Genomic DNA, 27,088 nt, shown 5'->3' on the forward strand with positions numbered 1-27,088 from the left:
AATTTTCAAATAGCAACTTTTAGCTTGGTTTTGAAATTTTTTAAAGCCGGACCAGCTGGACTGTGCTCAAGCTTAACCTAGGAGCTAGCAGCATTATAAGTCATGTTAGGAACCAACTACAGCATTTGGATGAATAAATTTGAAGTTATATAATATATAAATGTAATTATAAAAAGTAAATATACAATTATAAAAGAGGAAGAATATGTATACAAATTAATTGAAATAGAATGAAAGCTTGCTAATTTTTTTTTTTATGGATTAAAAGGCTCGACGGACCAAATAATATTATGGTCTACATAACAGGGGTAGCTCTCCCCTCTACTCACAAATTGATGAATAATGTTATAGCTTAATTTTTTTAATTATTTAATATATTTAACTTAAAACATGCAATTCGATTGAATTCTATATAATTCTGTTTGAAATAAATTTATAATTCTATATAATTGTTTATAATAATATTTGGATTCATTTATTTTTTATTCCTGAAACACCTTTGATGTAATAATTTTATAAAGAGCAATAATAGATAATTATATTTGTGTAATTCATTTGTTATAAGATGCAAGAAACATTATTTTAGAAAATATTTTACTGTTATATTTATTATACTAAAATAAGATGCAAGAAATGGGTCGTGACAAAAACTCTATTTAAACTTTATTGTTGTATTAATTTTTTTATTTTAGTTTATAAATCTTGAAGAATCTATGCATTTTCAAGGTTGTCAAATTTAATAATATATATCTTTGGAATAAAATTATAAAGAGATTAATTATTTTTTTAAGGTGATTAATTATCTCTCTCCAATAATTGAATAGCTCCTAATGAAATATTGTAATCTAAGTGTAGATTAATTTTTCTAGTCTTGCCTTGTTGTTTGTTTTGCTGTCTTGTTTATCCATATTTTGTAGCTTCTTGTTTGTCTTCGTCCCTTTGATTTTTGTTCTTGGTATTTAATGTACTGTCGTTTTGTTTTCATTTTAGTTTGGTACATTCAATTATTTATGTTGAATTATTGTTCTTGGATAGAACTTGTCAATTCATAACTTTTGTTACAGAAAACTTCACAGAAACTTTTAAATAGTTGAATTTTTTGTTTTCACTGAATAATTTGATTTTTAATCAATAAAATTTTTAATTATTTAATATATTTAACTTAAAACATATTATTCAATTGAATTCTATATAATTCTGTTTGAAATAAATTTATAATTCTATATAATTGTTTATAATAATATTTGGATTCATTTATTTTTTATTCCTGAAACACCTTTGATTTAATAATTTATTTAACTTTCCTAATTGAGGAAACTTCGTAGGTTTATAAATATAAATAAATGTGTTCCGTCATCTTGTATCGTTGAGAAAATTTCTTAAAAACTGCAAATAAATAAATAATAAATTCAATTAAAAATTGGAGAAATTAGAAGAAATTCCCAAATGATATTTTACTCACAAATAATATTTTACAAGAAATTACATAATAGGGGTAGCTCTTCCCTTTACTCACAAATAATATTTCTTGCACCAAGAAATGCATCTTTGATGACGTTGTAGCATCCCTCATATTCATTCGATCTTCTGGTAATTCTTCTGAGCATGCCACTCCAATTTTAAGGACTGACACAATACATTTCTCCAAATTCCCTTCCTCTACTCTCAAATTTTCAATACTAATGTTACATTTCTGGATATTTTCTTCATCATTATCATCCACACTGTTTGATGCTATCCCTGTATTTCCTGCTGGGAAAAGAATTGGATCCATAACCTGATTGACTTGTTCTGGAAGCTTAGTTTTAACAAATTTATGGAGATTCAAACCATTTGTAAATACTTCATCAGTTGGTCTCTTTCCTGTGAACATCTCCAACATAATTATTCCAAAGCTATATGTATCTCCAGATGTTGTAGCTGCATTGCCTACTCCATACTCTGAAACATTTAAGGTAAGAAATATCAATTGACTATTACATTTTCTTTTTCTATAAATGTTAGTTAATTTGATGAAGCAACATGTAAAGAAACTTTTACCTGGAGCCATATATCCAATTGTTCCCTTCATCCCAATCGAGCTGGTTTGGCCTTGAAAGGAAGTATTTGCAGTTTTAGACCAAAGCCTTGCTAATCCAAAGTCACCAACATGTGCAGTCATGTCACCATCAAGAAGAATATTGCTTGGTTTCAAGTCGCAGTGAATGATTGGTATTTCACAACTGTCATGAAGATAATGCAATGCAGAAGCCACATCAATTGCAATTTGAAGTCTCTGAAGAAGGTTTAAACTTCTTGGCTGATCATTGCTTTTATTTTCTCTTGGATGGAGCCACATTTCTAAATTCCCATTTGCCATGAAATCAAACACTAGAGCTTTGAAATCGTTACCTTTGAAATCAAAGCTAGAGCAGTATGTCAGTACCTTTACCAGATTCCGGTGCCGTATATTTCTCAATATTTTGCACTCGGCAATGAAGCTCTTGGAAGCTTCATGCTGTTGTAGGTTGAGTACCTTTACAGCAACTAATCTCTGCCCTTGCTGATCCAGATTTCCTCTATACACTGAGCCAAAACTACCTTGTCCAATCAAATTGTCTGAAAAGAATCCCCCAGTTGCTTGCAAGAGTTCCTTGTACGAAATTCGAGGAAGCCTATCCACAATAAGAGGTGTGGGAGATGGACTCTTTCTTGACTTTCGCCAGTAGAAAAGAGAGAAGAACGTTACTGTCACAAAAAATGCTACTGAACTAAGGGTTGTGGCAAGGATAATGACAATGGGAGACCTGTGTTTCTTTTGTTTGACAGGGCATACTGGAAGCTTCAATTTTGGGATACCTCCACAAAGATTATTATTTCCAATAAGAGAAATTGCACTGACATTGCTAAGACTCCTTTTCTTGGCACTTCGTCACTAAGATTATTATATGAAAGATTCAAAGACTGCAAAAACAAAAGTTTCTCCAGCTCCTTTGGAATTTTTCCCATAAGTTTGTTTCTTGATAGGTCTAAAAATTGTAGACCTCTTAAGGATGCGATAGATAAGGGAACAGGTCCTTGCAGGAAGTTACCCTGCATGTAAAGGATTTCTAGGCTCAAACAATCACCTATTGCCTCCGGAATTTCGCCAGATAATTTGTTTTCCGATACATCTATTGTACCAATGTTTTTTAATTTGCTAACTTCTTGGGGTATGGGACCTATCAATGTGTTATGAGATAAGTTAAGAACCAAAGATAGAGAGGACAAGCCAATGATCTCTTGGGTAATGGTACCTGTCAGGTTATTTTCTGCTAGATCTAGATAATGCAGATTTATACAGTGACCTAAACTTGATGGTATATTACCTTCTAATTTGTTTTTGAATAATAAAAGATGATATAACTGGCTAATGTTACCTAAGGATGCAGGAATTTGTCCGGATAGTTTATTCGTATGTAAATACAAGATCTGCAGCTGTTGATTCTTTCCAAGAGAAAAGGGGAGGCTGCCAGAAAAAAGATTGACCTCCATGCCCAAGACATACAAGTTAACGAGATTCCCAATGTCTGCTGGAATTTTCCCAGATATTTGGTTGCCTCCTAGAGTAAGCGCAAAGAGGGAAGACATATTGGATATGCTGCTTGGCAATACACCACCAAAATTATTGACTTCAAAATATAGTTTTTGTAAATTGCTGCAGTTTCTCAAGGATGTTACGAAACTCAAATCTTGACTTGTGTTATTTCCAAGGAAATTGCGTCCCAAATTGAGGTGTCGAAGACTTTTCAAATCTCCAAAACTGGTTGGAACTTCTCCTGTGAAAGAGTTGCTAGAGATGTCAAACATTTCAAGATGGGAAGCATTAGCAAGTGAAATTGGAATAGCTCCATAGAATTGGTTCACGCCGTTCTGAAATACTCGCAGGTTAGGAAGCGTAAGGCCTATATTTGGTGGAAGACTGTCTTTGAGTTGATTCTGGGTAAAAGAAAGCAAGGTTATGGATGAGATATTGTATATACTGGAAGGCACTGTACCATTCAGATTGTTGATTATAATTGAAATAAATGTTAAGCTTGTTAATCGTCCCAATTCGTTGGGAATATATCCCCGCAAATTATTACTTCCTACAGAAATAACTTGAAGGGATGACAAGTTTCCAACGGACTGTGGGATTTCTCCTGTGAGATTGTTTATATAAAGCCTGAGCAACACAAGCTTCTTTAAAGAGCCTAACTCGGGAAGAATTTTCCCCACCAAGCGGTTATTAGAGAGATCCAAAATCTTCAGCTCGGAGCAGTAGCTAAGGTTGATTGGAATTTCTCCTGTCAGTGCATTTTTGGTTAGGTTGATATGTCTTAGTCGATATAGGCGGCCAAGTTCTTGGGGAATTTCACCATGTACTTCATTGACAGCAAGATTGAGGAACCTCAAGAAGGTGAGGTTCCCTACCCATGGAGATATGGATCCAGACAAGCTCAGCCCTTGCAGTTCCAGAGATGTAACTCTTTGATGTTTGGGGCTGCAGGTAACTCCTTGCCATTTGCAGAAGCTGAGAGAATCATTCCATGAGCTTAAGATGCCATATGGGTCACTGCCTATTTTGGCTTTGAATTCCAAAAGACCAAGTCGATCGGTTTCATTCCCTAACGTACTGACGCAATAAGTAGTTTGCAAGAACAGGATGCTTGTACAGGTTAAGAAAAGCACATGAACATGAACATGAAGGACTAAAGTAAAAAGGGTTACTAAGTGTGCACGTGCAGGGTGCTCCATTTGTTACAGAAAATTGCACGTGTAATGAGATATAACATGGTGTTCAGTCTTTAACAATGACTGCATGCCTTTAAAATGAAAAATGAACAAATAAAAAAAACAAAACAAACACAAATATAAAATTATAGAAAGATAAAGAAATATTGAAGAAGACCGAAGAAACTCCAAGTCTACAAACGCGTTAATAGATAAGATGGCAACAGCTTTGACTTCTTGATCATTGCGTGTTGTTTTATGCGAAGTTGACTACCTTACAATTAATTCGATTTTTCAAAGTTGAAAGACTTAATTATAATTTTGATGGATACAGATTTGACTATATACAATCTGAAGTTTTCATTATAATTTATATTCTAAAGAAATTATTACTTTGTTCATTAAGCGAGAGAAATAATCAAGAAGACGAAGATACAACTGAAATATAGAAGAAAGAACATATTAGAATTGGGAAAAGTACATGTATTCATACATTAACACAAATGACTTGTTATATATAATTCAGCTTCCAGAAAAGAAAAAATTAAACAACTGTTCCTACCAATCCTTTCAGTTAAGAACTAAATTAAGCATACTTAACATATATTGCTACCATACTTCAGCTAAGTTAAGTAGGTTTAACATAAATAATTCAACTAATCAACTATCACACTTGTTCATCTTGAGATCCCTTTCAGCCCAGATACTTGCTACTTAGTTCTAGTTGCAGTAACACCACCGCAACACTGAGATATCATTTTCTCATAAGGCCATCACTTTTCCTTCCTTTCGCGTGCTATTAACTGCATTCCATTTTTAGAAAAAGGGTTAAGGATCAAACTACACATAAATATAAATGTGTCAAAGAATTTTATTTAAAGCCCCACAACCACATCCAAAAGCAGCCTCGTAGTGAATGTGTTTTATTCTCAAGGGATCAGTATAGGAATCATAACTACAACCCAATTCTACAAGTATTCAAACAAGCATCTCTTAGAAAATATGAGGTCAGAAACCACAAAAACTCAGCTTTATAAAAATAAAGAAAATGGATGACTGAAATAAACTCATATTTATGACCAACAAACATACCTTCTTGAAGCAGTTCACAGTGACGTGGCCCTCCTGGAGCCTACTCACTAGAGTACCTCAACTTAATATTGTCAATATTTCCACTTGGAGTATAAACACAACGCTTGATTATCATTTCCTCCTCAACCCAGCAATCCTCCTTACTAATATTTTACACACTAAATTCCATGCAAAAGGAAAGGATATGAGTGCAGCTCTGGAAAAAAAAAGAACATCAAAATTTTCAAACAACTATATCCGATTATAACGTATTTGAAGCAGCTCACAATGGCGAGGTTCCCTTGGAGCCCACTCGCTAGTGTGCCTGTTATTAACTTTGCCTATATTTTCAATTGGACTAACACCACAACACTTAAATATCATTTTCTCATAAACCCAGCAATCCTCGTCCATACTATATTTTACACACTACATTCCATGTCAAAAGAAAGGTATTGGATATTAGTCTTATGAGCTGATATGGTTGTTGCTAAGAGGCTGCTGAAGTTTGAAGTTTTTGTTAAAACGTGGTTTTATTTTGTTGCTGATTTTTTGGAATAATCAGATATACTCAATATGGAGTAATTGTTGTGGTGTGCCCACTCAAATGGGACCCACACAATTGAAAAAAAAAAACCAAAGGAAAAGTTAAAAAGTTGGCAGCCAACTATTCAATGTTGGCAACCAACATACACACGCTCACTTCAGTTGAGACACACCAACTTATAGAACAATCTCACCGGTGGAGAGTTTTTTTCAGTTTTAAGAAAATGTTCTAAGTGTTTAGAAAAATAGTGAAGATTATTAGGGTGTTTTTTGGAAAACACTTTTGGGTGCCACTATTTTATATTACTCTCTTTGTCAGCCTACTATTTTTAAGTGGAAGAAATATTCAGAGTTGGTACCGTGGACGTAGCCCTAAATAGTTGAGGGTGAACCACATAAATTTCTGTGTGTCCCATTTCTATTTTCCGTTGCGTTAATTTTCTCTTGATTCTTTGAAAAGGCCCAACAAGTAGTATCAGAGCTGATGCCCAAAAACTGGTATCAGAGATGATGCCTAACAAGTGGTATTAGAGCCGAAGGTTTGGCAGGTCCAACCGGTCAGATTGCGGTACCGGATCCGTGGATATGTTTTGGAAATAAATATACCATGACGAAGAGAAAATTACGACAAGTCCATTGGTGCTGTCCACTCGGAAAGACGTTGCAGAATCGACTTAATGATGAATAGTAAAATAGTAAGTTAAAGTTGATGATGAACAGTATTATAGGCGTTACTGTTGCTGAGTCCATTTCAAGTAAACCCAGCACTATTCACACATAGTACTATTCACATGTACAGTTACTATTCAAGTATACTATTACTATTCATAGTCACTATTCACGTATACTACTGTTTACGTATACGGTTTATGTTGGTGATGATTTTCTGCGCAAGTCAAAATAGACAAGCAAAATGATCAGTCTAAATGGCGGGAATTACCATATATGGAGAAATGAGAGATCTCATTATGGTAATCAAAATGCATTTGCCTGTGTTTAGTTCAACTAAACCGGAAGACAAGACTGATGAGGAATGGGCTTTTGAGCATGCGTCCAAATCTCGATTGGTAGATTTGATGATGAAGGTTTCTGTAGCACCTTCAAAAATGGTCAATGGAAGCTCACAAAAGGTTCATTTGTGGTAGCTAAAGACCGAAAGCTGTACGTGATGCATGCGAAACTCTCCTAAGACACTTTGAGTATAGCGGAGAATGATAGTACAGTTAAATTGTGGCATAAACGACTACGCCACACGAGTAAGAAAACTCTGGCAAGAAAGAACGTACTACCTGGATTGGATGAAGTTCACCTAGACAAGTGTCCTGATTGTATGGCGGGAAAGCTAAATAGTGTAGCTTTCAAGATTACCCCTCCTTCTAGAATGAAGAATGTATTAAATCTGATTCATTCAGATTTGTGTGGACCATTGACAATGTCATATGGTGGAAATCGATATTTTGTGATATTTATTGATGACCATTCTAGGAAGACCTGGGTATACACATTGAAGTCTTCTAAATCTGGTTGAGAGACAGACATGCAAGAAGCTGAAGTGTGTCAGGACAGATAATGGTGGAGAATACACTGGGTCATTTGATGCTTTCTGCAAAGAGCATGGCATTCGACATCAAACGACACCTCCCAAGACGCCGCAACTGAACAGTTTTGCTGAGAGGATGAATAGAACTTTGATGGAGAGAGTCAGATGTTTACTCTCACATGCAAAGTTGTCTAAAAGATTTGGGGTGAAGCGTTACTCACAGCAGTTCGCCGTTCACTCTGTTTTCCTCTACAGTATGATACTCCAGAGAGAGTATGGTCAGGAAAAGATGTTTCCTATGATCATTTGCGGTGTTTGGTTGCAAAGCCTTCATGCATATCCCGAAGGATGAACGGTCTAAGCTTGATGTCAAGACTAGACGGTGTGTATTCATTGACTATGGCCAAGACCAATGTGGCTATAGGTTTTATGACCCAATCTAGAAGACGATTATAAGAAATCGTGATGCTATATTTGTTGAAGATCAGATTATTGAAGATATTGAAGCGGAGTGCCAATAAATCTGATGAAGACTCAACAGACATACAGAGGGTGCCTCCAATAGAAAGCAGACAAATTGGAGATGAAGAAAATAGTCCACAAGAACAAGTGCCAGAGTTAGAAAATCCAAAAGTTCCTAATCAGAATGAACCAGATGAAGATTATGGTGTTCATGTTCAACCACCAGCACCAGAAGGTTCTCAAACATTAAGAAGATCTAGTAGAGTCTGACAACCATCTACTAGATATCCAGTCAATGAGTATGTACTGATGACTGACGGGGGAGAACCTGAAAGCTTTGAAGAAGCTATGGAAATGAACACAAGAGGAACTGGATTGAAGCCATGCAAGATGAAATGAAGTCCTTGCATGAGGATGAAACATTTGAGCTTATGAAGTTGCCTAAAGGTAAGAAAGCTTTGAAGAATAAGTGGGTGTTCAGGATCAAGCAGGAAGAACATAGCTCCCAACCACGATTCAAAACTAGACTGGTTGTGAAAGGATTCAATCAAAGAAAGGGTATTGATTTTGATCTTTTCACCAGTTGTGAAAATGACATCCATTCGGACAGTGCTCGGAACGGCCGCCAGTTGTAAACTGGAAATCGAGCAAATGGATGGAAAGACTACCTTCCTACATGGAGATTTGGAAGAAGAAATATACATGGAGCAGTCAGAGGGTTTAGAAAAAGAGGATTGTGTTTGCAAATTGAAGAAGAGCCTGTATGGCTTGAAGCAGGCACTGAGACAATGGTACAAGAAGTTTGAGTCTGTTATGGGGGAGCAAGGCTACAGAAAGACTACTTCATATCACTATGTTTCTATGAAGAAATTCTCTGATGATGACTATATTGTTTTTGCTCTATGTGGTTGATATAGTGACTGTTGATCAGAATTAATAGCTTGAAGAAACAGCTAAGTAATTCTTTTGCTATGAAAGACTTGGGACCAGCAAAGCAAATTCTTGGCATGAAGATCGAAGAGGCAAGAAATTATGATTGTCACAGGAGAAGTACATTGAGAAAGTACTTCAAAGTTTTAGAATGGAGAATGCTAAAGCGGTTAGTTGTCCTTTTACTAATCACTTTAAATTGAGTTCTAAACAGTGGCCTTCTACGGATGGAGAGAAGGAAGAAATGGAAAAGATTTCATATGCTTCAGCAGTTGGAAGCTTGATGTATGCCATGGTTTGTACACGGCTAGATATTGCTCATTCAGTCGGAGTAGTGAGTCAGTTTCTTTCAAATCCTGGAAAGGAACATTGGGCTGCAGTTAAATGGATTTTCAGATATCTTCGAGGTACGACCAAAGTATGTTTATGCTTTGGAGATGAGAAGCCAGTATTAGTCGGTTATACTGATGTAGATATGGCTAGGGATGTTGACTCGAGAAAGTCCACATCAAGGTATCTAATCACATTTGCAGGGGGAGATGTGTCATGGCAGTCAAGATTACAGAAGTGCATTGCTCTATCAACAACTGAAGCAGAATTCATAGCACTAACAGAAGCATGCAAAGAGTTGCTGTGGATGAAGAAGTTCTTGAATGAACTCGGAATTCATCAAGAATGATATTTGATATTCTGCGATAGCCAGAGTGCGATTCATCTTGGGAAGAATTCCTCCTTTCATTCAAGATCAAAGCATATTGATGTTAGATATCATTGGATCAGGGATGTACTGAAGATGAAGCAGCTACAGCTTGAGAAGATCCATATAGATGAAAATGGATCAGATATATTAACGAAGATCCTTCCAAAAGACAAGTTTGAATATTATCGATTAGCTGCAGGGATGATGGGGAATATGGTTAACGTCCCACTTGAGCGTGCAGGGGGAGAATTGTTGTGTTGTGCCCACTCAAGTGGGACCCACACAATTGGAAAAAAAAAAAAAGGAAAAGTCAAAAAGTTGGCAGCCAACTATTTAAAGGTTGGCAACCAACCATGGCATAAATGGAGAGCCGTGTGTGACTACCTCTCTTATAAATAGGAGAAGATTTGCTTCATTTGAGACACACCAACTAAGAGAACAATCTCACCGTTAGAGAGTTTTTTTCAGTTTTAAGAAAGGATTCTTGAAATTAAGGGTTTAGAAAAATAGTGAAGATTATTGGGGTGTTTTTTGCAAAACACTTTTGAGTGTCACTATTTTGTATTACTCTCTTTGTAAGCCTACTATTTTTAATAGTGGAAGAAATATTCGGAATTGGTCTGGTGGACGTATCTCTAAGCAGTTGATGGTGAACCACGTAAATTTCTGTGTGTCTCATTTTAATTTTTCCGCTGCTTAATTATTCTAGTATTTTTATTGCCGATATCCTTACAGTAATCATATTTGTTCAATATGCAGCGTGATTTGCTATTTTTCTGTTATATCTCTTCCTATAAAAATATCTATAATATTTTTTATAAATCCATGTCTTCAGCAGTTCAAATATATCCTTGTCTTGCATTTTTTTTTTTTTTTTTTTAAGTTTCAGATTAAAAATACCAACAGAATGGTATCAGAACCCTTTATATTGAGGGACCCGTGAGATTGAGTGAACCAAAAAGTTACACCCAAACACCAAACCCGTGAGATGGAGGGAGAATCAAACTTTGCTTCAATTGCTCCACCAATATTTGATGGAGTTAATTATCAGAGTTGGGTAGTTAGGATGAGTGTCCATCTTAAAGCTTTTGATCTTTGGGAAGCTGTAGAAGAAGACTACAAGATTCCTGCACTTAGAAAAAAAACCCATCATTTGCTCAGCTCAAGAGCTATAAGGAGAAAAAAACCAGGAAAGCCAAAGCCAAAAAGCTTGCCTATTTTCTGCTGTTTCACCCTCTATTCTCAATAGAATTATGAAATTAGAATCTGCTGCAAAAATTTGGCAATATCTTGAAAAAGAGTATTAAGAAAATGAGAGGGTAAAGAGCATGCAAATCATGAATTTAATTCGTGAATTTGAAATACAAAAAATGAAAGAGCTAGAAACAGTTAAAGGAATATGCTGACAGACTTCTCACCACTGTCAACAAGGTGAGACTTTTTGGTAAAGATTTTTCTGATGAGAGAATTGTTCAAAAAATTCTGGTTACATTACCTGAAAAAATATGAAGCAACAATTTCCTCTTCGGAGAATTCTAATGATTTGTCAAGTATCACCTTGGCAGAACTTTTAAATGCATTACAGGCCTTGGAACAAAAGAGAATTATGAGGAATGAAGGTTCTGATTAAAAATACCAACAAAAGGATATAAGTCCAAACTAAGAAAAACAAGATGAAAATCAATTTTAAAAAACCACAAGTTAACACAAATGTCCCAACACTTTTCCCCTTCATTTTGTTTGCTTTTGTCCTATTTAAATCCATAACCAGTGACCACATAATGCATGTGCTACCTCACAGAAAACAACGAATGTTTTACTACAAGAAATACTAGTATAGGAATTATAACTAAAATAAATTTAAAAGTCCTTAACACAGCCACTAGGGATCCACAAAGATTCAGCAACACGAGAATAAAGAATGATCAATGCGTGATCGAAATAATTCTAGCTAGGTCAACTAAAGTTCATTGGTTTGTATAAGCTTTCAATTTATTAAGAAGCATGTCAAGCTTCTAAATCTTAAAGATGAGTTCCTCTTTATGAATACCTTAGCTTTTAATTAAAAACAACTATGCAATAAATTAAGTAGCATGCGTACACATTGCTACCTGTACTGGTAAGTAAACATAATCATCAAAATGTTCAACAAGCATACCTGATAATAAATTCTTTGAAGACTCTCACAGTGGAGAGCTCCCCCTTTAGCCGCCCAAGGACTACGGTACTTATTATCTTCGTCATATTCACTTGACCCACCTCCAACTCCAAGCCAGCGACTGAATCGTTTAAAGCCAGATACGGCTGTGGCATCCGCTGTAAGGCTATCACCTGTTGCAAGCAACAATTATAATTCTTAAGATTATATATATGAACATAAAATAAGTCAAGCAAAACATGAAAATGATGTAAATGAATGTGGCATTTTGATCTGTCAAAGAGTCCTCTTATAAATATATTACCTGATATTAGATTCCTAAAGTTTCAAAAATATATGTATGATATGCATACTCGTAATCTTGTTTGAATCTTTTATCTCTTAAAATGAAAGTGGTACTGATCTCTAATAAGAAAAAACTCAATTCTCCGGAATAATCTCAATTTATGGAATTCTATCAAATCTAAAAGAAAACTCCTATTTCACCTTACATTTAAATTTCAGTATAGATTAACACCATTAAAGATCGAATTTTGCAAAAGAATAATTTAGCTAAAACCTTTTAGCATCAATTTTTAATAAAAATTCCAAGAGAATATTTTTCACAACATAATCTACCTTTATGTGAGTGAGAAACTGATCCAGAACGCCGTCCTGCATGGGTATGAAAATAAAAATTATAAATATTCCAATTTTTTAAACCAATGAGGTGATCATGCCAAAGACCAACAATTTACGGTACCTCCTCTTCGTGCTCCTTCCCTCCTCGCCCCATTCAAACCAGCGTACCTGTAAAAGAAATTTCGGTGGATCCGCAACGATATAATGGTGCCGTGCCGATTTGGGTTTATGTTCAGTGTTATCTCCCGCGTCTTTTTCCTACTGGATTTTGGGTGAACGACATTTCATTCCAAGTATAACACTGATTCGGGTTACTGGGTTCCAAATCTTTTCCTTTCTTTTATAAAATCGCATAAATAACATGAAATCAAACCACCGTAGAGCATTCTATATTTCTATATGTATTTATACAAAGCCCAACTGAAAAATAAGCTCAAAGCACTCGTTTTATTTAGCATTCTTTTTTTAAATATAAATTGAGTGTTTTTTTTTTATTTTTTGCAATGATTTGGTTGGGTTTTGGTATTTTCGCTCAATGCACCCTCTCTATTCAGTATTTCTAATTTTTATTTTTATGTTATTGCTAGTTTGATATCTGCTTGTTTATTTATTTTCTTTTCATATAATATTAAGTATCGATTACAATTTTTCTCTTATACTGTGCATATCTTTTTAAGTGTAAAACTTCCTCCCTGTTGATCAAGGCTTCCTTTATGCACTGAGCTAAAACTTCCTTGACCAATTAAGTTGTGTGAAGAGAATTCTCTGGTTGCTAGTTACAGATCCTTGTATGAAATTCAAGGAAGCCACCTACTATGAAAGTTACTGATTCTACTGACGTGGGGTTCTTTCTTGACTTTCTCCAACAAAATAGGCAGAACAATGTTATGAAAAACACAATTAAGCCAATGGTTACAGAAAGGATTATCACAATGGGAAATTTTTTATGCCTTTCTTCATGTTATGCGGGACATGCTGGCAAATGCAGTTCCTGGATACATCTGCAAAGATTTTTGTTCTGACTAAGTGCAAATGCACTTGCACTGAATGCTCCCTTTTGGGTACTTCACCATCAAGATTGTTCAATGAGAGATTCAAATATTGCAAAAAGGCAAGTTTCTCTAGCTCTTTTGGAATATTTCTTGACAAGTTGTTTCTTGACAGGTCTAAATGTTTGAGACCTCTCAAGGAAGAAAGGGACGAGGGAATGGGTCCTTGAAGGAAGTTACCTTGCATATTAAGGATTTCTATGCTTTGACAATCACCAACTGTTTGAGGAATTGCCCCAGACAGTTTGTTCTCTGCGCTTCATTTGACATGGTTAGGTGAAATCTTCAAGAAAGGGCTTCGATTTTAACTTGAGAAAGAAGTGAAATCTTTCTACTTTGGCTTGAACCAAACCAGTGTGGAAGGCTTCTCTGCCTTGAATCTAAATTCACAACTCATCAAGTTCTTTCTTTTTAAATATTCCCATTTGCTTAATCTTCCTCTTCCTTTTGAAACTATCATAAAACTCAGTCAACATGTGGCAGAAATTAATTGTGATATATTGGTTTTGTTTCTTTCTAGACAATTGCACATCAAATGGGATACACATTCAAAATCCAAGCAAGGTTATGTCAGTTGCATATTCTTCAACAATGGCTGCAAGAACCTTGAGAAAAAAAACAATAAAATTTGTCTAAACCCAGTCTATGGAGACATGGATCAAACTATTGAAAATAGAGATTTTTAAAAATCATTATTGCTTTTTTTTTTTTTTTTTTTTTTGAAAGGTAAGAAATATTACCATCTCAAGAAAATAAATATATATTTTTCATTAGTTTGATAAAAATAGCTGCAAGAACTTTGAAAAAAGAAAACAATAAAATTTATCTAAATTCAATATATAAATTCATTCATGGACTAAACTATTAAAAATAAAGATTTTTAAAAATTATTATTATTTAACTTTTTTTTTCCCCGATAAATCGTCAGAGAAATAAATATACATTTTTAAATAACAATGACTGCAAGAACCTTGAGAAAAAAAATTTTGTCTAAACGGAGTGTATAGATGTTATTGCTTTATTTTCTTTTTTTTTTCAATCAACTGTCAGAAATATTACGGTTTAAGGAAAATAAATATACATTTTGATTGGTTTGATACGGTAGCAAGGACACAGATATAGAGAATTCATTGTCAGAAAGAAGAAGTGGAAAGAGATTGATACTTGATTAAGTAATATGATATACCATAATATGAGGCCTAAGCCCACTTCATTCATTGGTTACCAATTACCATCTCCAGCATGCATATTGTTTTTTACTTATACATACTGCCTAAGCCCATTTCCAGGCCCAGGTCATGCTCTATTCGGGGATGGTGACACAGCCCAAGTATAGCCCATTTTCAGGCTGGCCCTCAATACCTGCCGAAACGACTTAACGTATAACTAACCAAAAATGCATTTCTGCCAGAGGCAGCCATTTGCAACGTCTCATCGGATGGCCTATACATTCAGAGATCGGACGGCGGAGTTCCGATCACTAACCCAAACTCTGAAGAAAATCGGAGGAATCACATCTGTTAATCAAGAAAATGATCGGTCTCCTTCAAAACCACAGACGTTGTCGACACTATATTCAAGATCCGAGTTCAACAAAAAGGCTTCTATGATCGGATTGGCCATCCACGAAACCTCTCAAAAGATCGCTCGGCTTGCCAAACGTAAACTCTCCTTTTTGTCTATCTCTGTATTTATTTATTTCTTTTTGAATTTTTTACTCTCGTTTAAGATATGAACTAAAAAGAGTTAGGAGCTGCTTTTGTAGCACAAGTAGTTAAGTCGAAGTAACTTAGTTGAAGCTGGTTAAAGATTGAAAATTGTACATATAACCATTTTAAGATTGGTGTAAATAGAAGAAAGGTACTAATTTGGTTGATTCAAGATTTAGGATTATTTGTTCGTAATTACGTTGTTGGATGGCTAAGCTGATTTAAATAGACTTAATTTTGATATGAGGCTATTGGGTTTAAGCAGTGGATAGTAAAAGAAGATGGATTTTGTTTTATTGCCTGATTTTAACTGTAAAACACTCGATTTGTGAGCTTTTTGAGATATCATCTTAAGAATGCTCCTGATTTTGTTTAATAAGCTGGCAGAGTAACGCATTTTTGAAAGCCCATTTATTTTCTATTGCTATAGAAAACTGGCTTTTTAGCTTTATTTTGTTTTACTCAATTGAAGCAATAGAAACTGTTCTGTTTATAGGAGAAGAAGACTGAGGTCAAGTATTTGTTGTCTTTCTTGCTGTTGGCTATTGGATTTAAGATGAATTTAGATTTCAGTAACTGGATAGCTTTGTGCTGACTTGGGATCCAATTTTCTGCGTCATTGTGCAGTTGCAAAGAGGTCATCAATGTTTGATGATCCGACTGTTGAAATACAGGAATTAACTGCCCTGATAAAGAATGATATTACAACAATGAATACAGCTCTCTCAGATCTGCAAATTCTTCAAAATATGGAAATAGCTGATGGGAATTATTCTCAGGATAGAGTAGTTCATTCTACGGCTGTCTGCGATGACTTGAAGAGCAAACTTATGGGAGCTACTAAAGAGCTTCAAGATGTGTTAACAACTAGAACAGAGGCTAGTGCTAAAAATAATTGTTATTACTTTGCTTACTTACAACCTGCTGACTGATGTCCCTCTCTACCTCTCTGGTTCTTTTCACGCACAGAATATGAAGGCTCATGAAAACAGGAAACAGATATTCTCCTCAAATGCTTCAAGAGAGAATCCTTTTATGAGTCAATCAAAACCCATGACTGAGCCTCCACCTTGGTCAAATTCAGCAAATGCATTCGGCAATTCAAAGCCCTCTGCGTAAGTTGAATCTTTGAAAATTTTAAGTATGCTAATTCCTTATGTCATATGCTGTCAATGTGAAACTGGACAAAGTGTCATTCCGATATATTTTTATATTTTACTGCTCCTAGTTAATTTTTAGTTTAGCTGTTAACAAGGTAAACATTTCCCATGCTTAAAATGTGTCACTGTCCTGGGTTTTCGTGTTTTGATCAACGTAATCTTGTGGTTAAATTAAACTTTTCCTTAACTAGTTATGTAAGCCAACATACTTCTTTAATTCCTTATATCCATAGGTGTGTGGTTAGCTTAATTTAGAGCTTATAAGGCAATCGTGATCAAAGCAACTTCAAAGTAATTGCCAACCAAAATAAAAAATGCTATTGCCCAGCTTGAATCTCTACTATAAGAATTTTGGCTGATTGAAATCTCTGTATCATTACATGTTTTAAGATTAATTGTTTTTTTGTTGTTTTCTTATTTTCCTTAAATATTTTGGTTATGGTTCTTGTTGTTTCTTATATATATATATATATATATATATATATATATATATATATATGTCGTTTTTAGAATCATAGTTTCCTGAATAGCGATTCATCTGCCTTTCCTCTCTTAACCAGATTGCCACCCAATGGTGTTCAAGTTGGCAACCAGTTGAGGTACGCTTTACACAACTCTGCGTGCTATGATTTACCTCTCATATATCAAGTTTTATGTTATTTGACTACATTGTTTGACTTTACTGTGGTGTTCATGGCTCTTACAAATTCTAATTCATGAACTTTTAAATTGACAATTCTAATTCATAATACTTGTGTGCATTATTATTAGGAACATCATTTTACTCTGGTTCCATTGAGCCGTTGAACATGTCAACACTCATTGGAGCACACAAGTTCTCCTAAAGTGGGTTGTTTCTTCTTTTTCCTTTTTTTTTTTTCTTTTATTCTTTATGAAACTTTCTTTTCATTGAAGACAAAAATTCATGAATTGATGCGAAAAGACGGCATATTTTCCTTCAAAAGAAATTAAATGGAGCATGGGAGTAAACACATAAAACCAAAAATATGAACCAGGAGCATGGAGCATCTCCTTTCGTACTTTTCCTGCAGATGTTTTGAGACCCTTGGAAACAGTGTTGCCTTGCTTAAGCAGTCTGCATTATATATTTCAAGGAATAACATGAAATTTGACCCAGTTGATAACATCATGGCTTTTCTTCCTTGGGAGGTATAGTGGTGCTAATTCTGCTCTATCCACATGTCAAACTATACTAGCTTCCTGATTGTCAATGTCGACCCCAGCATCTGAATTAGCTTTAGAGTGGACACCAGCTGCCATTGTTAGTCATTCAACTTTGTGAAATAAAATGGTTTCTGTAGATCTTACATTAAAGTACAATTTCTTCGATTCAAAAGCATAGTCAGCTACAGAGAGGCATTTCTAGTGGAAGTGAAACTGATGGTTTAGGAATTGTTGATATTGATACCATGTGCTAAGTTCTAAGTTGGCAGGTTTTGCAAGGCTTCAAAATTATAAGGTTGACACTTGACAAGCTTACTCACCAAGCCGATTCTCCATTGACAATCCTTTTCTTTTTATTAGTGATGACTGTTCCTTGTTAATTCTGTTTGGTTTTGCCTTTCCTGAAAATGATTTAGTTTGCTTTAAACCTTAATATTACAGACGCAGGGCAGCTGTGGACAGCACTCCTTCCCACCATATGGAAATGTCCATGTTACAGCAGGTTGTTCCAAGGCAGGAAAACTACACTCAAAGTCGAGCTGTTGCTCTTCACAATGTGGAATCTACAATTTCAGAACTTGGCGGAATTTTTACGCATTTAGCTACAGTGGTTGCACAGCAAGGGGAGCTTGCCATCAGGTCCGCTTATTCTTTTGGATATATGATGTTAGGGACTTTAGAAGTAAAAAGTTCTTGATCCATCTATCTTGTGATTTCTATTATGAGAAAGGGTGATGTCTGGAAGACCTAGAACTTTGATCAGATTTTCAATTTTAGCCGGTGCTTTTGTTCATATATTTTCTAGTTACTTTCATTTTATTTCAATTTTGGCAAGCATAGGATCCTCAGTCTGGGGTTTCTCATACCACCACCAGCCAGGCACTGGCGGATATTGAACCTTCAACATCCTACAGCTGGCCACAATTGAATCAAAATGAAAGTTAGATAATATAATTAATACTTGGAGAGAGCCACAATTGAAATCTGTAACAGGATCAGGTTCTTTTGGCCATTAATCCCTTGCATAATAGTTCATTTATATTTCTGGTTGCATTAATGCTTGATTGACTCACGCAGGATTGATGATAACATGGATGAGTCCTTGGCCAACGTTGAAGGTGCTCGCAATTCTCTATTGAGGCATCTTAATCAAATATCATCAAACAGGTGGCTTTTAATCAAGATATTTGCTGTCATAATATTTTTCCTAATGGTGTTCATCATCTTTGTGGCTTGAACATGATTACTGAGACCAACAGATCAATTTATCTCTGTTCGTACGGTATTTTTATAACACTCATCATACTCACTAAGCATATCTGCAGAGAGTAAGTTCCATATTTTGTAAATTTATTCAGTATTTCATTCATATTTTTGCTGTAGCTTGTAGAAGCTTAGATATATAGCTATAGACATAGATACTGGCAAATTTTACTTGTAAAGTGTTATTGATTCTGATTTCTGATTGTAATACAAAAAACCAGCAAAATTCTATAACTTTGGTTTTTAATTTAGAGTGCAAATTTTTCTCATCTTCTTGGCTTCACATTGCAAAATCTGTGATTGAACTAGAGAACTAGTTAATATTATCAGTCTGTTACTTTACTTGTGATTTGGAAGTTATGAATTCGACCTACGAAAATAGGGAAATGATATGTAGAACAATCATTTTTAAAATCCGTAAATATAGAATGCTTCGTACACTGAATCAATGTTCTCTTTTGTTATTCTTTTAATAATCTACCGTATTACCAAATGCTTAAAAGAATATAAGATGCCAAATAACGACTGCTAATTTAAATAGACTCTGAACCTCCATGTCTCCTTCTGCTAAGACATTGCACAATTACATAACAACATTAACACGTCATGTTGTTCTGATATGACCTTTAAAACTCTAATTAAAATTTATATTGAAGTGTGTGGTCGGTTTGTCTATTGGTTAATTTTCTTATCATTACAGTATTAGTGACTACGATGCTCTAACTTCTTTTAGGTAACAATTGCTTTCGGGAAGGGCTTGTTTTTTTTTAAAAAAAAAAAGTGATTGTGATAAATACATTTATGAAAATTACATAATGTGATCACAATATTTGCTGTACATCTTAGACACATTGATATATATAAAAAAAAATTACTAATATAAAGGTAGTTTAGATGGGGAATTTAAACATTTTATGCATTTATTATATTCCTTTGTTAGGTCAAAAAAAATTATCCATAATTCAAAAAATTGATAAATTTCATTATTAATTTTCATTCCACCATTTTGGAAGGAAAATAAATCTTATCTTAATTCCATTTTTTTAAATTAACAATGGGGTTTTTATCAGTGATGGAATTAAAACCATTTGATTTTATTTTAAAAATATCATTCAAATCCAATAATTTTATTTTCCAAGTAAACAATAAATGTAAAAAATTTCATAAATTTATAATCCTTTTAGATTTTATATCTAGATTTCGAAAATTTTACAATTTTCACTTTCCATCGATTCAAATTAGGGTCACTATGACACTTCAAACAATTACTAGAATGAGCAATTACTATCATTTCAAGTTTCAACTAAACGAAAATTTAAAAAAAAAAAAAAAAAAAAAAGAAACCTCTGATCATTAATAAAATAAAATAAATATACTTACCAATTAACTACATATTTTAGTATTGAAACAAGAATTATTAATTATATGCTACGTAGGGCTTATCATAAATAAATGGTGAATCCCACGAATGGAATCTGCATGTGAAAGACACATTATTCTATTACCAAAGAGAGTATAACAATATATATCTACTGTAGAATAATTTTAATAACTTCACAAAATATATAAGAAGCTGAAATGTGCTTCCAATGTTGCGATGTGTGGAGTTGATGTTTCCAGATCTTATATCATTTGTGGATTAGCATATCTTATCAAAATTATCAAAATCTAGACCGCGTCCGACAATAACTTTTTAAGTGATTTTTAACGTTTTGATCCATCAAAACACTAAATGCTATTTTTTTTATAATGTTCAGTAATTAACATAACGTTTGAACTAGCTTTTAGAAGTTGATATAGTGTTTTATAAAATATTACTCATGTTATGTTTAACTTTTAGCATTTTGTACATAGGTACTCAAACAGTTAGCAACTGACGCTACTAAAACAGTTAATAGTTACCAAAACAGTTAATTTTACCGACCATGCCCTTAATAAAATATACATTCAGTTTCTGTCTTGTAAAAAAAAAAAAAAAGACTGAATATTCTTATTAGGTATATGTTGTGTATGATTTTGTACATATTGATTCATATTCCATTTAAAGCTTGTATGACAGGGCAAACACAGTATATGAATTACCATATATAGCTTTGTATTGATGAAGAAGCAACCAACCAATCCTACAGTCTGTAAATATAATTGATGAGTTGAGCATATAATGTCTATATTATAAGAGATGGTGGGAGAATCCACTATGTTATTTGCTTCAGAATCTCTTCTTTTTCTCTATTTTTTTTTTTTTTTTACAAATTTTTTGGACAGCCAAAATATGCAGTGGGTGTCTCAATATCTGTTGTTTGCCACAATCCCAAGTCTTGAAAGTTGAAAGTAGCAGTAAAGAATACAAGTAGCTAGTGGGAAACAGGAAAATAGCATGCTTGACAAGCAAATATGCAGAGAGAGACCTTGACTTAGACTTTTCTATGTACAATCAAAACAGAAATTCTTAGGCAGACTTAATCGGTCTATCACGTTACCTATAAATTCACCCTATGAAGTAAAGCCAAATCAGCATTTTTTTTGTCCGTCCCACGTTAGTAACTCCTAAACCAGTGGAATTACATTTCCTATCTCTAACTAAACAGGAAACATGAAAGAATTTCTTACCAGTAGCGTTAGAAAGCCTCTTTATACAATTGAAAACTTTTTTTTTTCTCCATTCCCAACTTGTTTTTGATTGGTCTATTGCCAATTGAAAGGACTGAAGAAGCTGCCTAGATTCCCATATCATATGCATTCTAAGAAAATTAATTGATTATCATATTAATTGATTTTTGAAAATTAATTGATTTCGGTGAAACTATAATGCATGTTACTATTAATTCTACATCAATAGAGCATAGTTCGCAGTCATTAGATTATGAATGAGAGACCTAATATTTGTGCAACCATTTCGTACTCTCCTTCATCGTGATTCAACATTGCTATAGAGAAGCAAACCAGGTGACTGATAAATTTGGGTAATATGCTATGGAGAAACAAGAATTTCATGTTTTTATATTTTTTAGATATTTTAAAATAATATAAAAGGTATTTTTAATATTAAATTAAAATGAAAACTCTTCAAATTTGGAAAGAATAAAAAAAAAAAACTAGTACAGTAATTAAAAAAGTAAAAAATATTATTTAAATAATAGATTAATAATCCGGTAACCTATTATAACATGTTTATTAGTAAGTAGATTAGAAATTCTGTATGGATACAAAATTTCACTTGCTTCTCTAAGCCGCTACTTAAATTGATTTTAACAGAACCAATACGAAAAAATTGTCAATTAAATTTATAAATTTATTTTTAAAGGTGAATTTCATAATTATAAAAAATTCAAATTAAACTATTTAACAAGTATTCTAAAATTGCTTCTTTTTAAAAATATATATATTTATATATATTTATTTATTTGCCTCTCGACAAAAATCTTGAATATTAGATTTGTATGGGAAACTTTTTCTGCTCAATATAATTTGCTCATAAGACTAAGGAAAAATCTTTTGATTTTGGGCTACAAGATATATGAAAAGAACTATAGCTTGATATGACATGCATAGAAGGTTAGGCTGATTTCACTATCTTCTTCTTCCTTTTTTTTTTTTTTTTTTTCTTTTCTTTTCCAAAATCTCAACTTTCCATTATTACTCTAGCAAGATAAGGCCTTAGGCTTCCCACCCATGTTGCTAAGAATCTTCATTTTCATTACGTAATTTGCTGAATTGGTTAAAAGTGGTTTTTAGGCTCTCTTGTCTCATAAAGCTTTTCCATTGCATTACCAAAAAGTTTCAGAACTTAGATAACTATTATTTGGCTTTTTAAGTTGACATATATCTCCATTGGCCACTTTGTTTTAGGGTTACCTTAAACACTAGAAATACCCTTATTTTTTAAGGCACTTTTAGCGCAATAACCATTTTTCTTTCTATCAAACTTAATGGTGACATTAATGTGGGAGGCAAAAATGTCCATTACAATGGCATATAAGAAAATGCTTGCTCAAAACAGTGAAAAAGCATAGGTAATAGGTGTTAGAAAATATTCAGTGACACAAAGAGGTCTTTTTGCTAAAATAAACAAGACCAAAGCAAAATTGCAAGCCAAAAATGGCAGACAGATGACTCTAATAATATTTTACATGTCTTCAATTTGCGTGATAGAATTGAAAGATGAAGTAAAGTGCTTGAAAAGACCTAATGGGTTTACCTATTGTACAGAAATATTGTTGAGAGAATTATTTGAAGTTATATTATGAGTAAATTTGGCTGAATACATAATTTCATTTCTGAAAGTTTGTTATTTTAATTTTACGGCACTCTGTACTTTTGTTTTGACCTAAACAATTCAATTTATAAAATTATATCAATTAAACACTTCAATTTGTAAAATTATTTTATGCTTGAACTTGCAAAATTAGATCAATTAAACATTCATTAAAAAATTGAAATTTATGAAATCTATTGTTTCATTAGTCATGCTAACTATATATCAATTCGATATTTTTATAGATAAAAGTCAAAAACTTTAAAAGTTATTGGTATTTGTCAGAAGACGTGTAATATTATCAAAATTTACAAATTTAAGTACACAATAATAAAAATGCAAAATTCAACGGTAAATGTATGTATTTAGTCAAATTTTATTTTTGATATGGAAAAAATATCATATCATAATGAATGAAAATAATAAAAATAAAAAATAAATAAAGGGGGCAGCTGATTTTGATGAAAGGAAGAGTTTGTGGTAGACACGTGACCATGTTGAGGGGAGAAAGGGGGCTCGTAGTGGATTTATTACATATTTCTGTCATTTGATGTTCTTTGCCTGCTTTGTTTTGTTCAGGCAAATAAAGTTTTGATGGAACCTTTCCTTGAGATTAATAAGGCCATATTTGACTTCCTTCGATGGTGAACTTGCACACATTTGCCTCCTCTCCAATTGCCAAACATCTAGAAAAGAAAATTCCAGGATTATATTTCGAGGTTCTTGCAACCAAGTTGCTCATTTAGTCCTTATGTGAAATTATATCAAAACTGAATATCTTAGTGATTAAATCTTTCTTTCTTTCATTATTGTTAAATAGAATATGCACATATCGATATGCATTTGTGTACATCATAAGATTAGTCATTTTTATCAATCGAATATTTATACAATATAAAATAAAAAGTCGAGAATTTAAATTTTAATAATCCCAACTAGGCATGGCCGGTTCACTGAACCGCCGGATCAAATTTTTTAAAATGTTGAACTTGAACCGGCCCTTGAACTGTCGGTTCCGTTCGGTTCCGGCGCGATTTCGATGAACCGACTATTCTGTTCACGGTTTCCAGCGATATATGTTTTTTTAAAAAAAAAAATCGGTTTTAATGTTATATCTTTTTTTCGTACATATTAATATGAGTTTAAAAAATATTAGTAAATTTTATTTTAAATAAATTTTAGAATGTTTATACTCATATAGGAATAAAATTAATTTATTTTACAAAATAATCAAATAAATTATCACTTTATTTTGTTTAAATGCTATTAATTAAATAAATTATAAGAAAATTTTGAAAAATGCTTCAAAAGAATGTAATTTTAAACTTAGCAAACAATTTAAAAGGGTAAAAAAAAAAGTTAAAAATAATATAAGTTTAGACTAAATATTTCTCTCTTTTTTTACCATTTTACTTTTTAGATTTTTAACTTTTAAAGTAAAGTGTATTTAAAAAAAAAAAATCTAAAGTATATCACGTAGTATAATATTATTGAGACTAATAGAGATGTATAAAATAAGATAAGTGATTATCATTTTGAAAATAAAAATAGAAAATTTTCGGTTCAAACCAGACTAGAACCGTCGGTTAACTATCGGTTCTGCGCCGGTTCTGGTTCATATTTTAACATTCACATGGACTTTAACCGGCCTTGAACCGCCGATTTCGGTTCGTCTACAATATGGTTCAGTTCTGATTCAAATCAAACCAGTGGCCATGCCTAATCCCAACTTGGATTCTAAATTGACGGGTTAGTGTGAGCTTATCCATGTGGTTATGCACCCTTCGAATAGAAATTAATCCATTTTCTAAAAGATCCTAGCTTTTGTATTTTGGTGGGTCTCCGAGATCCTTTCGATGACCTATGTTGATTAAAGAGATATATATATATGATGCGATCGATTGCATAAAGCACGTGGCAACAACGAAACCGAGAAAAATATATATAAAAGATAGTTCTCTTCTCTTTTATTGGTATTTTCTATTATAGTATTTGATTAGCATTAGTTAGCAATATCGACTCAATGAATCTTTTTTTCTGTGATGAACTTTTCACACCGGTCTTATAATTGAATGTTTCTTCTTTAATAGTTTCTTGATGTATTGAAATGGAAAATATTATTTTCGCTATTTACAAATGTACGACAACCAAAAATTTACTAATAAACAAAATCGAAAATATGAATTTAAGAAAATGGTTGTTATTAACCCTAATTATATAGTTTGTTACCCTTTTTTTTTTTGGTTTAATGATAAAACATGATTTGGGCAAATAATCATATAAGGTAATTCTATTTCCTTAACAATCACCCCAAAGTATATAATCATTTCTTTACACCTAAAACTATATTTGAACTATCAATTGCATAAAAAGATGACTAATCAAGTAATAAAAGCATACACAAAGTATAGAAAGTTGAGAATTAATTATAAAGCTTGCAATGACCATTATGATGGCAACTTTGGTGGTTAGAGCCAAGAAGTTAATGCATATACTCCATACCTAACCAAAGCTAGGCTATAGCTAGCTTTACAATAGCATCCATTTTCTCTTAAGTTAAAAGAAAGTCAAGTCTAACAAGAGATTAAAATGAACTATAATGGCAATAGATTTAGTATTTATTTGGTGATTACTTGTTTAGCCAGATTTGATAATGTAAAAGTACATTACACACTTCACGAGAAGCTATCAATTTGGAATCATGAGTAGTTTGGTTGATTTTTTTACTTATCTGAGAAATTGGAGGTTTGAGTTCGAGTCCTCTCTGTCCCTATTGTATAATCCGTAGTGTTATTTCGGCCCATCAGAACTCCCAATGAATAAAAAAAAAAAACAAAGAAAGCTACCAATTTGGAGTTAATATTCTTAATTAACTCCTAAAACCAAAATCTTTTCAATTAACTCCTAAAGATGTATTTGCACATTTTAATTTATCTTTTTGGAGCAAACCCAATGTTGACATATCCTAAACTCCTTAACCATGGGACCACTAACTATTAATTACACATCTTATTATATAATTAATTCTTGAAATTGGTTCCACTAATTAAACCTTCAATAATTAATAAAGAAAGATTTATATATTATGAATAATTGCACTTGATATTATATTATCTAATGATTATACGAAATAAAACAACTGTAGTTGGGTCCAAAACCTAGAATTAGATAAGCCAAATCCTAGGACCCATACAGAATCATGTATTTGTAGGGGAGTGATTACTAGATAGTCATGCTAGTAGAAATTAATGATGCTTTTATTCCACATGAACAAACATTCTCAAACAACTAAATGCAATAAAGTTTGTCCTTTTCTTTTAAATTTTTTCCCTTTCTTGTATTTTCCTAATTATTAATATAGTTGATAATATCTTTAAATTTATTTGCAATAGTGACCGGGCAATCGCGAAGCTACCTTGATGACTTTCACTAGGATTGAACTCTGGCCGTTCAACAAAATGTAACATAACTTCACCACTTTACCCCTTAAATTATGTATTCAAGCATTTACCCCGCATTTAAACACTAGCTTCGCCCCGTAACTGGGTATGTATCTTATAATATAGACTCAAATACATTTCTTTTTAAAACACTTCGCATGTACTAAAATGAAACTTCACATATTGGTGAGGCTCAGAGGCAGCTTGAACTGGGGAAGGACATAACTACAGTTAAGCTTCCCATACATATTTCTCAAAGCAATTTTGG

The 27,088-nt window shown here is 33.1% G+C and overlaps 3 protein-coding genes across 3 annotated transcripts; 1 reads left to right on the top strand and 2 right to left on the bottom strand.

Annotated features, from left to right (window-relative positions):
* Window positions 1–1,429: 1,429 nt before the first annotated feature.
* Window positions 1,430–2,672, bottom strand: LOC105649084 (putative receptor-like protein kinase At3g47110). Its single transcript, XM_089723484.1, has 2 exons — window positions 2,041–2,672; window positions 1,430–1,941 (listed from the first exon to the last, which is right to left on the bottom strand). Exons 1-2 carry the CDS (start codon window positions 2,357–2,359, stop codon window positions 1,430–1,432), a joined length of 831 nt encoding a protein of 276 aa, XP_089579610.1. The 5' UTR covers window positions 2,360–2,672.
* Window positions 2,673–2,823: 151 nt separating this feature from the next.
* LOC149495885 (uncharacterized) lies at window positions 2,824–4,755 on the bottom strand. Its single transcript, XM_089723485.1, has one exon. The coding sequence runs from the start codon at window positions 4,753–4,755 to the stop codon at window positions 2,824–2,826; it is 1,932 nt and encodes a 643-aa protein (XP_089579611.1).
* Window positions 4,756–15,201: 10,446 nt separating this feature from the next.
* SYP31 (syntaxin of plants 31) lies at window positions 15,202–19,394 on the top strand. The gene is made up of 6 exons (XM_012232340.4): window positions 15,202–15,469; window positions 16,145–16,395; window positions 16,487–16,632; window positions 17,238–17,276; window positions 18,304–18,501; window positions 18,940–19,394. The coding sequence occupies exons 1-6, from the start codon at window positions 15,205–15,207 to the stop codon at window positions 19,097–19,099; spliced, it is 1,059 nt and encodes a 352-aa protein (XP_012087730.2). The 5' UTR covers window positions 15,202–15,204; the 3' UTR covers window positions 19,100–19,394.
* Window positions 19,395–27,088: the final 7,694 nt, after the last annotated feature.

This window comes from Jatropha curcas, chromosome 6 (assembly GCF_041381405.1).
Source record: "Jatropha curcas cultivar XTBG-Jc1 chromosome 6, XTBG_Jcur_1.0, whole genome shotgun sequence".
Lineage (NCBI taxonomy): Eukaryota > Viridiplantae > Streptophyta > Magnoliopsida > Malpighiales > Euphorbiaceae > Jatropha > Jatropha curcas.

Bases quoted from the DNA above. Each gene is read 5' to 3' on its own strand.
- LOC105649084 (XM_089723484.1), bottom strand. From the start codon at position 2,359: ATGGCAAATGGGAATTTAGAAATGTGGCTCCATCCAAGAGAAAATAAA. The intron at 1,942-2,040 runs GTAAAAGTTTCT...TAAATGTTTCAG, and splicing joins AATTGGATATATGGCTCCAG to AGTATGGAGTAGGCAATGCA.
- LOC149495885 (XM_089723485.1), bottom strand. From the start codon at position 4,755: ATGGAGCACCCTGCACGTGCACACTTAGTAACCCTTTTTACTTTAGTC.
- SYP31 (XM_012232340.4), top strand. From the start codon at position 15,205: ATGCATTTCTGCCAGAGGCAGCCATTTGCAACGTCTCATCGGATGGCC. The intron at 15,470-16,144 runs GTAAACTCTCCT...GTCATTGTGCAG, and splicing joins GATCGCTCGGCTTGCCAAAC to TTGCAAAGAGGTCATCAATG. The intron at 17,277-18,303 runs GTACGCTTTACA...TTAATATTACAG, and splicing joins CAAGTTGGCAACCAGTTGAG to ACGCAGGGCAGCTGTGGACA.